General features: G+C 34.4%; 2 protein-coding genes across 2 annotated transcripts; one reads left to right on the top strand and one right to left on the bottom strand.

The window, feature by feature from the left end:
• Positions 1 to 355: 355 nt before the first annotated feature.
• On the bottom strand, positions 356 to 2,532 carry GCS2beta (glucosidase 2 subunit beta). The gene has a single exon (XM_088243746.1). The coding sequence runs from the start codon at positions 2,458 to 2,460 to the stop codon at positions 868 to 870; it is 1,593 nt and encodes a 530-aa protein (XP_088099872.1). The 5' UTR covers positions 2,461 to 2,532; the 3' UTR covers positions 356 to 867.
• Positions 2,533 to 2,773: 241 nt separating this feature from the next.
• On the top strand, positions 2,774 to 12,325 carry p24-1 (transmembrane emp24 domain-containing protein). Its single transcript, XM_088243752.1, has 4 exons — positions 2,774 to 3,013; positions 4,186 to 4,303; positions 5,264 to 5,391; positions 11,620 to 12,325. Exons 1-4 carry the CDS (start codon positions 2,861 to 2,863, stop codon positions 11,851 to 11,853), a joined length of 633 nt encoding a protein of 210 aa, XP_088099878.1. The 5' UTR covers positions 2,774 to 2,860; the 3' UTR covers positions 11,854 to 12,325.
• Positions 12,326 to 12,679: the final 354 nt, after the last annotated feature.

Here is a 12,679-nt window from a genome sequence, read left to right as displayed (position 1 = left end):
GTGCTTTTCCATTTTATACAAAATTATTGAATAGTCGATCTTTAGCAGAAAAAAACTATATGTTCTATGGTCGATTCATTCTATGAACATTCTCAGAAGAATTGGGTATCTTCATAATAATTTTAATCAAAGTCCAATTTTTTCAATTGAGAAATGGTAATGTCCCTCAGATTTGCATTTATTACTTATTTTTTATATCATAATAAAAACACACATTTGTAAAAATTGTAATTTATTATACAAAGTAATTATTGATATTATTTATAAAAGATTATCAAATTCAAACTAATGTGATGTTTAATTTATCAAAATAGTATTAATAACCCTACCCGTCCTTCCTTTCTTTCTCTTTCCATTTTCCAAGTACTGAAAAGTATTCTTAAGTAGTTGTGTCTCCACAATGGCTAATTTGATCAGCTGAAAACAGACTGTCATTTATGACAAAGTGTACTACCGAGTTCCCTCGAGCATGGTTGAAAGTGCAATATAATAAAAGATTTAACTTTTGTGACCGTTTTCACTAATACTGCTAAGTTTTCACACAAATCTTTCAAGTTGGTCATCAATAATGTCAAAACCATTACCAAAAAACTACGCAAAAAATAAGATTATTTTACTTAAATATCAATAGAAAATATTGTAAAAAAAAAAACATTTTTACAAAAAAAAAATGTAAGAAATATATAACACAATATTCAAGTAAGTATAACATTTTAAATGCGTTAGGAATGTGCTGTAGGAATTGGCAAAAACATTTAAGTCTTTTAACACATCTTAACACCCTCAGTTCAGTTTCATATACATACACTTTCCAGTTTTCACTAGTTGAACAATATACAAAAACAACAAAAGTCTACAATAATTTTACTAAAGCTCGTCGTGCGAGTGTTGAGAATTGTCTGAATTATCTTCTACACACGCGGCTGGAGTATTCATTTCAAACACATATTCACATCGATTAGGTTCTGATACAGCAGTAACACTGTTCTCCAGACCGCAGTGTATGTTGATTCTGGCCGAGCGGTTTGGACCGTTCCAGCACGCCGTGCCCTGAGAGTACAGCATGGCGCTGTAGCGGTTACCCTCGCCTACCCACTCCCCCCAAGTGCCCAGGCGAGTCTCGGAGCCCCCGTTCTTCGGCTGCTGAGTCGCCCTGTCGAAGGGGCACAATTTGTAAAGGTACTCTCTGTCTGTATATTCCAGACATTGCCCTGCGAGTGTTGCAAATTCCTCCTGAGGCCCGTAGTCCTTCTCGAGAGATTCTTTGATGTTTTGAATTTCATTTTCAATGTCTCGTACGGCTCTATCGGCCTCGGAATATTTGGAACGGGCTTCGGTGGCTATTCTCACGAGGTGCTGCGTCTCTTCGTCGTACCGAGGGTCGGGCTCGGGGTGATCATCCTCGGAAGCGGCTTCGTCCACCGCTTCCTTTTCCGCCGCTTCCTCATCTTCCACATCCTCTTCTCCTTCCGAGCTCTCCCTGTTGGGGTCGTCCTCCGAATCCTCTCCGTCATTTCCCTCGGCCATATCTTCTACTTCAGAAGTTGCCGGTGGCTTGAAAGTTCCTCCTTCTATCATGAGATAGGGTTTGATGAGAGGCCAGGATTTCTCTGGAAAATCGACCAAGGAAATTTCGTCATTTTCCGCTAAAAAGAAACGGGCTTCCTCTTCCGACACCTCTCCGTTTCTATCCTTATCAAAAGTGGACCGAGTTTGGATTTCCGCGATACTCAGAAGGCCATTTTTATCAGAATCAAACTTCTCGAATATTTCCTCAGCCTCCCTAGCGTTCGCTTCGGCCTCCTCCGCTTCCCGGATCTTGCGCTCTGCCTCCTCGGCGTCCCTGTACTGCTTTAGAGCTGCGTTCTCCGCAGTCTCCGCGTCGTCCTTGAGCCTCCCCTTCTCGCCCGCCAGCAGCTCGGCCTCTTGCTTGTTCTTCTCCAGCTCCTGTATCCTCTCCTCCATCTCGCGCTTGAGGACGCCGCCCTTCCGTATGACCTCCGCCCGCAGCTGACTGCCGGCCTTGAGCAGCTCGGCCCGCCGGAGCGCCTCCAGCCGCGCCTCCCTGCCCATCTCACTGCAGGTGTTGACGCACTCGGAGTCCGGTCGCGCGTACTCGTCCGAGGCATCGCAGCAGTCGCAGATTCCGTCGTTCACTCTCGAGCTGGGTATGTTGAGAGGCCTGTGCCCGGCGTTGGTGCAATGGAAAACGCCGTTAAGGCACGCCGACGTCCCGGGTTCGTCGCTGCCATCGAAACAATCGCAGTAATCGTCGTTGACTTGATTGAAAGGAATGGTCAGGGAACCGTCGAAACAGGTAAAATTCTTACCAGGGGCATACAAAGGAGCTCTCGAAATAGAAACCCCACGAGGTCTCGGCACTTCGGAACATTCGCAAACGAGTAAAATAGCGAAAGATAGAACAAACAATTCACCTTTATAAAAATTTGACAAAATCATGATGTTTCGTTTATTTCACCGGCCGTCAACCCAACCAACACGAAGTTGCTAACACTTCGGAAGTTCGAAATAGTCTAGTCAGATCTAGAAACGTCACATTCCGGTCATAGTTGATAATTTTCGTTTTATTGTGTAAAATTTTAAATAGTATAATAAAAAAAAACTTTTATGAAACCAAAACATTACTTAAAATTACGAAATTAATTTTGTGCAAAAATTTTATTCCTAACAGGATTTTTTTAATGTTTAAAAATATATATTCAAATATTGCGCTTTTCAATTTCTTGTCGATGCTTCCGGCCACGTTCGAATTATACGCAGCTAGCTTCATATCAGTGGCGGTGTATTATGTGTCAAATTGTGGGATCTTCTGTTTCTTGATAACAGAAAATTATTAAAAATGAAGCTCTGGACGGGATGTTTTCTGTTCATATCGCTTCTTTATTTAGATTATTCCGGTGGCGTAGAATTGACATTCGAATTGCCGGATAATGCTAGAGAATGTTTCTACCAAGAAATTCAGAAAAATACTTCGGCGACTTTAGAATTTCAGGTAATGTACAACTCTTTCATGTAACGATTTTATGTATTTCTGTCTGATATAAACCTACCTTTAGTTTCTTATATGCACTATAATGTTTAATCGGGCCTTTCTATTTACAATCGATAAGCAACGATTTAGGGGTTAGGCAGTGTAAATACTTGTCATTAATTATTTCATTGAAAGCCACATTAACGAATAAACCTGGCAGGGTTCGTAAATGATTATATTTTTGCTTCGTGAATGAATCATAATAAATTAAGTTCAACCTAACACAATGTGACTTTATTTCCACCTGATTTGACCATTGCTTAGTGAAGTTCTGTAATACTAATTCAATTGCTTAGTTATTATTTTACCAAATAAAACTTAATATGTGAGCTTATTAGAATAATATTTCATTATCCTTATGTTACCCTTGGTTATAATAATGTTAAGTACTAGCGTTAAATGTGTGGGTAATAAATACCACCAAATTTTATAAGACATATTGTGCATTATTATGCATTCTTATATTATGTACCCAAATATTTCAATTTTGAGGGGCATTTGCAACGAGTTGTAAATAACTCGCTTTTCAAAATGGAAATCAAGTTGTCGTAAAGTGGGGTTCGACCACAGCCCGGTTACCACAATCAAGTTAATTAAATTCAGTAGCAATAATGATATTTCCTTAAATATAGTACTGTTTTTATAATGCACCATCTTGAATCATGAACGCTTTAAAATTTAGTTTTTCCTTAACATATTTAAGTAAAACTATCAAAATAATTGTACAAAGAATAAGTTAATAATAGATTATACAATCCATTAAAATATGCAGTACCCTCTGATTTATGTGTGCGTAACAATAAGTGTTCATGTAAATCATTATAGTGTCCCTACTAACACAACTAAAATTTCTATGTTTACTTGATTTACCGACAGGCACTGACACATTAACGTCGGGTTATGAAGCATTCAAACGCACTATACTGTCTACAATAAATATCCTTCCCTACAAAAATGCTGTAAAAACAAAAAACACCAAAATGGTGGTACCGTACTTATGTCCTTAGTTTTACAGTATCTTATTTACGTATTTGTGTAATAGGTCATAGTACTGAAATTAAGATTCATTTGAAACTTATAAAAATAAAACATTTTTTATAAGTAAATATTAATGACTTTTCCAATGACTTTAGGTCGTCACCGGTGGCCAGTATGATGTGGACGTTATACTTGAATCTCCCACTAAAGAAGTTTTATATAAACAAATAAAAATGCAATTTGACTCCCACACGTTTGTGGCCCCAGTAGATGGTAAGATTATATCCATTTATTTTTAATGTTTAATATCGCAAGAAAAATAGGCCATAATTTATTTACATATTTATTATTATACTATGAGAAACATTTATTAAAAAAACAAAATTATTATAAGAGTCTTCCTCCTTATATAACCTGTTTTGAAAAGGAATGAACGCTGTTTGATTATTTTTGTCTTTGTTAATGTGCTTCGGCCAAATTTTAATTTCTTTATTACCTATTATCTTTATTCTCTGTGGAAGCATATTAAGCATTGAGAACATTAAAAAAATGACATCCTCAGTCCAGTTAATTCTTTTGTCTAAAAAAGTAAGCAGAATCATCAAATCGTGTTTTGGTTTTGAAGCTTGCAGCAATGCCGGAGGTGGCTATCTTTTGGACAGAAAAGAATAAAATAAAATTCTAAGATGATTTAAAAAATCCAGTAATCCTATAAAGATTTTGGCATACTCAAAATATACTTAAAATTGTTACAATGTCAACAAAATATATTGATTGAAAAAAAAAGATAAATTATACAAACAAATCATTTCAACGGTTATAGTGCAATATGTCGCAACCCACAAAAAATACAAAAATTACTTAAGTAAGCAAAACTGCTTAAAACTGTATTATTCTTGTACTGGCAAAATGTAGCCCACAAAAATATTTGAGATAAGATCAATGCTCCAAAAATTAGGACACAATATGTCCAATCCCGCTTAAAAACAATGCCAACCTATAATATTAAAAATTAAATCAAGGTAATTTACTAATAAAGACAAGAGCGAAAACGTTTCTACCCTCTCCTGTAAAATTAGGTGAATGTGGGATTGTGACATTGAACTATACCTGTCGATTTGCTTAACTTATGGCCACCCTATGGAATATAAAAAGTATAAATTTATGATGTAATACCTACTGCGTGTATATGTAACAGAGACCTAAATTTTTTGTTGGTTTTTTTTTGTTCAGGTATTTACACTGCTTGCTTTAGCAATGAATTCAGTACATTCTCCCACAAGGTGGTGTACATGGACTTCCAGGCGGGCCCTGAACCCGCCCTACCTGGAGTCGGAGAGCATGCCACAGTCCTAACGCAGGTAACTACTTTAAAGAGAAACCTCTCAGTTTTGGGCAATCTATTTATGTTCCAGTAAAACAGTCTGGGTCAGGGCCAATTTTATCATATCATCTTTAACTGGGGAATTTAGTTTTGCGTTTGATAAAAAGTGTGTATGTGCAACGGGAATTTATTTCTATTTGATTAGGGATTATTTCGTCACGCCCATAGTAAACATAGCAGCGACGAAATACGTCATCAAGCTCATAGTAAACACTTGATGAAAGGTAGGTCTCGTAGTTTCGCCACGGGCAGACCTTTTGTCAACAACATAATAGAAAAAGAAAACGCAGCGCAGATTGTGATGATTACCTTTATTGAAAATTCAAGAAATCATAATGACCAGCAGTACTTTTCACCTGTAGAGAGAATATCAAAATTTGAAATCAAACATAATAAACACATCCGGCGAGTCAGCGCAACTCGACACCTAAATATATTATATTAACAAACAAAATAAACTGTAAATCATCACGCCCACTATAGAGTAATTGTTTTAAGGTCTTGACGGAATATTTTGACATACTCAGTTAACAGGTTAAAAAAAATCATACATTAATAAACAAGAACTAACATGTTCACGGTCACGCCAACTGCCGTCAGTATAAAAGACATTGGTAGTGAAAAGACATCTATAGCCTATGTGAAATTGAAGTAATTATATGGTAGGAGATATTGTGTCCCTTTAAAAATAGTCAGCGATGAAACTATCCTAGTATATTAGTCAAATAAGATTTACTTCAAACCATCAACTATGGTCCAATCGGAATTGAAATATTCCAAAAAATAAGAAAGTTTTAAAATGTGTCCATATGAGTGGATCCTATGAGAAAAACAAGTCCGCAAATGTGTTAAAGATAAATTTACATAAAAAACAATATGACCCTGTGGGTTTTTTTTTAATAGAAAAGAAATATTAGCGTTCTTATAATTTACCCTAATATTTCAATTTTGGTGGCCATTTTCAACGAGTTGTAAATAACTCACTATTAGAAAATGGAAATCAAGTTGGGGTAGAGTGGGGTTTGAACCTCGGACCTCCGGCCCGTGAGTCCGCAACACTAGCCACGGGACCACAATCCGACACGGGTTAAAGAAGAGTGTTTGTGGAGCTTACAAGGACTACCGTAGCCTGCATACTCTCTGGTGAAATGGGGTAGCGAAAGAGAACCAACACCCGACCAGTTACGAACATCTCAGTTGCACTGCAATATTTGGAAGGTTCAAATAATTGATTTGATATATTATGTACATACCATTTTTACGCCCAGCAGAATCTAGATTCTCCAATATTCTTCTGTCTGAGCTACTTATAACTCCGCAATAATAATAATATGATTCAGATCTTGAAAAGTGAATAGTAAAAAAATATATATATTCAAGTATTGCATTATGGACTTAGTTATTTATTTAGTTATATATGCCATTTACATAATATGTTATTAAAAGAGGGTCTTTATAACTCTTTTAACCTGATCTAATGAAGTTGATTTCCTCTTTTTGTCAAGATTATATCTGTAACTTTATTTTGTAGTTGGGTAGTGATAACTTAAATATATTAGAATATGAGACATATTCATTGCCAGTTTTTTGTATTATATTAATAGGTATATAAATAGATAAAGGAAAATATAATTGATCTGTACTTGATTTAGAAGAGTTTTAAAAAGGTAGAAATATGTTTTTATTTGTGAGTTTTTATGTGTTTTTTTTACGTTTTATATGAATTTGATACGACTTTAATTATATTTAATAAGGTATGTTTCAAAATTATGTAAAATGTCTCCCTCAGCACGGGACAGCCCAGTGAGGGAACATTATCATTTATTAGTGTAAAAAATGCAATACATACACTGTAAAAGTACAAATAAATAAATAAAATAAAAAATCTACTGACTTAAAAAATACTATGTGAATGAGACATAAAATAAATTCCTTTAGTTTTACTTTTAATTGAATTATGTTTTTTTTTTTAAAGTTATTTGTAGTTGTCAAGTTAACCTTGAAGTTTTTCACATCATGAACATGTAAATATAAAAAAAACTAAATGACAAACTATGTATGTCATTAAGCGGAATCAAATGTCTTTTTTTTTTACTTCGGATAACAGTTGCTTTTCCGTCTATTATTAAAACAGCAGTTATCATTGGATTACATATGTTAAATGTTGATACAGATGTTTAGAAGTAGTGAACATTTATAACTCCAATGGAAATAGCCATTAAATATAGTTTTTAGAAGTTATTATCTTTTGTACCAATAAATGCACAATAACTGCAAAATAATAATGTTTTAATCCATAAACATGCAAATTTCTTATCATACACAAGTATCTTATCTCTGGTTGTAAAATAAGGTTTTACTGTTTGAAAATACAATGTGTTAACATTAAAAAATGTTTTATTTTGTCATTTGCATTTTCGCAATATATTGGGTTAGGTATCTAAGCACCAGTGGCGGTATTTCCATAGAAGCCCATAAGCCCGGCTTGCCTAACAACTCCAAAGAAAAATTACGAAATCTGAATCAAATAATTAAAAATACGTTATTAATGCATCGTCGTTTTCAAATTATCGCGCGTTCGTCAGCGTTCGAATCATACATTAGAAGCATTTGGCCGACACGAACCGAGCATAGCCGAGGAAATCCGAACCTTTCTCCGTATCTGTTAGGTGCAGACGATACAAGTGTAGCCATCTCGTTGAGTCTCGCTCACTCTTATTGGGTTCAGTACAGGCTTCTGGTTCTAGTAAAATGTATCAGACTTTTGGCATAAAAACACAACTTTAAATCATAAAATGTGGTACACACATGGCATTTTGTATGGAATTTTGAAGCCCGCTTCATTAACGTGAACTTAGCTACAAGAAAGCGCTTCACAATTCACTTGTATCGAACGAATTTCATTATTGTTATCTGTTTCTGTTCATATGCTCTTCCGTCAAACTGTTATCAACTAGTTTTACGCCTTTGAAGAGTTCGAAATACATAATTAAACACGCTTATTTTAGGAATTATTAAGATTTGAATAAGTTTTCTTATTATTTTTGCACGTTTTCGTTCAAGCGTCATAATGAGTTCGGATACTGCCATCGTCCCGTGTGCTGATTTAAAGTGTTTGAAGGAATTAATTTATAATGGAAAGGTGAGCGCATTGAATTTCATTTTAAAAAAAGAAATGATTACATCTCAAAGACCTACTCCTGATTTGAAAATATCCCAAACTGTTAAATTACATAAAAGGAATTTTAATCGATCAGTATACAAAACTCGTTGGATTGCCGGTTGCTCTCATTTAAATAAATTATTTTGTTGGTATTGCGTTTTTTTTTCCAACGACAAAAATGTATGGAATTCTGCCGGTTATGATGATTTAAACAATTTAACAAACGCCATAAAAAGACATCAAAATACACATAAGCATTTGAACGCTGTAATATGTTTCCATAATTTCGGTAAACAAAGAATAGAAACTTCCATATCTCGGCAATTATCTGAGGAGATAATTAGACATAATTTGAAAGTAGACCATAATCGAAGTGTTTTTCAGCGTTTAGTCGATGTTGTGTGCCATCTAGGTCAACAAGAGCTTCCTTTTAGGGGGCACGATGAGTCCGAAACATCACTGAATAGAGGCAATTTCCTAGAGCTCGTTTCATTGCTGTCTAAATATGATCTTGTTTTAGAGAAACATATGCTGCAAAGCAACAAACAGGGTCCCAGTTACCTGTCTAATAAAATACAAAACGATATTATTTGCAGCGTATCGGAAGTAATGAAAAATCGAATAGAATCGGAAATAAAAATGTCTACTTTTGTTTCAGTAATTATAGATGAAACGCCAGATATTAGTAATAAAGAACAATTATGTATGATATTTAGATATTTCTCTGGAAATGATATACATGATCGATTTTTAGGATTTATTGACGTGTCCGAAAATCGAACCGCAGATGTACTTGCTGAGATTATTATGCATTACATAAATATTTATGACTGCAAAAATAAATTAGTTGCGCAAAGCTACGATGGCGCAAACGTCATGTCTGGAGTAAGAAACGGAGTGCAACAAAAAATTAAAGAGTTTTGTCCTCAGGCTATTTATATTTGGTGTAATGCCCATATATTAAATTTAGTTTTATCCAAGTCTTGTAGCAGAATTGGCGAAGTCAGTTCATTTTTTTCTGCCCTTCAGGCTTTGGTTCATTTTTTTAGCAACAGTACAAAAAGATCTGCTTATTACGATAAATTTTGCAGTAAAAAAATACCACACATTTCTGCAACTCGTTGGGCGTACTCATCGCGTACTGTAAATATTATATTTGAACAAAAAAATAATCTTATTGACTTATTTACTGAAATGGCTGACAATCCTCAGCAATGGGAAGGTGATACAAATTTGTCCGTGGAATCTTTTTATAATTCTTTAAAATCTTTTAATTTTAATTTTTTCTTGGAAGTATTTCACGTAATATTTGAAAAAACCGATAGTTTGTATAATATCATACAAAAATCGCAAGTCGACGTGGGTTACTGCAGCAATAAGATAAAGGAATTTCATAAATGGTTGAGTACTGATTTTCAATCTCAATTTGATAAAATATATGTCGTTGCATCGCAAAATAATTCTGCCCCTCGCTTAAGACGAAATGTATCATGTGCTCGTACGGAATACAAAAGAATTTTCATCCAAATTATTGATAACATATCTTCCGAAATTAATGATAGATATTCTGAATTATTCAAACTCCATTTTTTTCAATTGCTAAACAACAAACTTTACGACGGGTATAAACTGAATTTTCCAAATAGTGAATTTGAATCTTTAGAATTACACTACGGTAATTATTTTGATAAACAATCATTAAAAAATCAATTAATATGTCTGTACTCTTCTTCGGAATTAAAAGATTTTAATGTTTTTCAGCTTGTAGATTTTATTAACGAAAATAGTCTCGAAGATGCATTTTCAGAGTTGCTAAGGTTAGCTCATTTGGTGGTTACTATACCAGCTACAAGTGCTTCAGCAGAACGCGCATTCTCAGCTTTAAAACGAATACACACGTACTTAAGAAATACACAAGGACAAAATCGCCTTTCCGAACTCTCTATGATAGCCATAGAAAAAAAACTATTAGCAGCTCTCAAACGTTCAGTGACTTTTTATGAGGATGTTATAAAATCGTTTTTGAAAAAAGATAGGCGGTTCGCTTTAGAATACAAATAAAAATATTTTAGCACGTTGCGCAGCTATTTTCGTCTAATTTTAAATATAATATATTAGGTACGGATACATTTTCTATAATATTAAAGCTTTATTCATAGTTCATAATAATGTTTGGGCAAATATGTTTTTTTTGGGTTATTATTAATTGTTTGTTTTCCTATCTACAATATACCAAACTGATGTTTATACTTTATCAATCATTCTTGTTGTATTATATGTATATATAATATTACGTATATTATTTTGCAAATATGCACTTTATCAATCTTTCTTATTATATTTATACGTATGTATTTATGAGTTCCGATGATGATTATTAAACACTATGCAATCTATGCATGCCATAATATGGTGATGGTACTCATTGGTGATGGTTGATATCTGAGGAACAATTTTCATATAAACATATTTTATTATAGTGAACATTTCCTATATTTAAAGGTGATGGCTATCCCTTACAAAAGTTACGTTTATGCATATTTTCACACTTATTACAACACAATGTTTATCTTCATTATGCCTTCTGGGTGCTTACTGCTTACTGAACTGGGAATGGTAAGAAGTGAAAAAATTATAGGTACATCATGTATTCACAAAAGTGAAAAATAATGGGCTTGCCTTACTGGTTAACCCTAGGCACGCTACTGCTAAGCACATAACATGTTGTTGTCCTATGGCTCACGGATCATAGGTCCGAGATTCGAACCCCACTCTACCCCAACTTGAATTCCATTTTCTAATAGTGAGTTATTTACAACTCTTTGAAAATTGATATATTCGGGTAAATCATAAAAACACAATTATTTATTTTCAAAATTACAAATATTTTAATCAGGCCATTTCCTAAAACTCTATAACTTGTGCTGGAAAAATGGGAACCAAGTTGTGATAGAGTAGGATTTGAACGGGACACGGACAACCCGGTTCAAAGTTAAGATTCAGTAAAACAGTCTCAAATGAATATTTTCTTATATTTTTCAGTTGGAATCATCAGCACAAGAGATCCACCAGTCGCTGAATAAAATCCTAGATTTCCAAACTCACCACCGGTTGCGGGAGGCCCAGGGCAGGAAGCGAGCCGAGGACATCAACGAGAGAGTGCACTGGTGGTCCATCGGAGAGAGTGTGGCCATTTTCTGCATTACGGTCGGACAAGTTCTCATCCTCAAGAACTTCTTCACAGACCGGCCGTCCGCCACGTACGGGAGAATGTAGTGTTTGTTTGGTCTAAATTTATCCTTTAGCAACACTTATTATTGGCCGCCGCAAACTTAAAAACTGAAGTTTGGAAGAGTCGTGACTGAATATTACGTGATTGTGTTCTGATGCGAGTTTGAGGAAAAAGACTTGTAAATTATTATTTAAGTATTGGATTGTGTTTGTTGTTTTATTTTTTTCAATTATTGTTCTCATCGCATATTGGTTGTGTCGAGCATCGGAAGGGCATTACTGTGGTATTAGGAGAAGCTTACAATCTAAATTGTTATTCTGTAGAGTTGGCTAGGTAGAAATAATAATTTTTAAAGATTTTATTTTAATCTTTGCAATGCTGAGGAGTCAAATGTGTTCCTTCTCCGCATATGTAATGTGTGAATAATAATAAACTACGCAGTTATCCAAAATTCCATAGGAGAACTCGAAATGAAATTCCTTGTTAACTTTGTACAAATAAACATTTCAACCTGAATTTATCTGTTACACATTAATTCTTTTACATACCTACCCGTTCTAATATAAATAAGCATATTTATACCATTTTTCGTACTGTCCTTATGTAGAATGTAAATTACATTACCCCATTAAACTTTTTTACTTTAATATGTACTCATATGTAAAGATGACTACTTTATCATCTAATTATTCCACTAGCATTTCAATATCTGATGGCGAATGTTTAAAATTATCAAAAGTTTTTGTCTCTTCTCTCGAAGAGGCAAAAACTTTCTTAAGTGGTCATATTCAGAGTTGTGCTATGATGTGACTACTTTGTAACTGCATACAATAATCATTAATATATCCACAGATTACACACATTTGCCAA

Source organism: Micrasema longulum, unplaced genomic scaffold (genome assembly GCF_059751315.1).
Source record: "Micrasema longulum isolate JH-2025_06_02 unplaced genomic scaffold, ASM5975131v1 h1tg000226l, whole genome shotgun sequence".
NCBI classification, from domain to species: domain Eukaryota; kingdom Metazoa; phylum Arthropoda; class Insecta; order Trichoptera; family Brachycentridae; genus Micrasema; species Micrasema longulum.
Note: the sequence above shows the minus strand (reverse complement) of the source record. Positions and strands in the feature narration are given on the sequence as shown.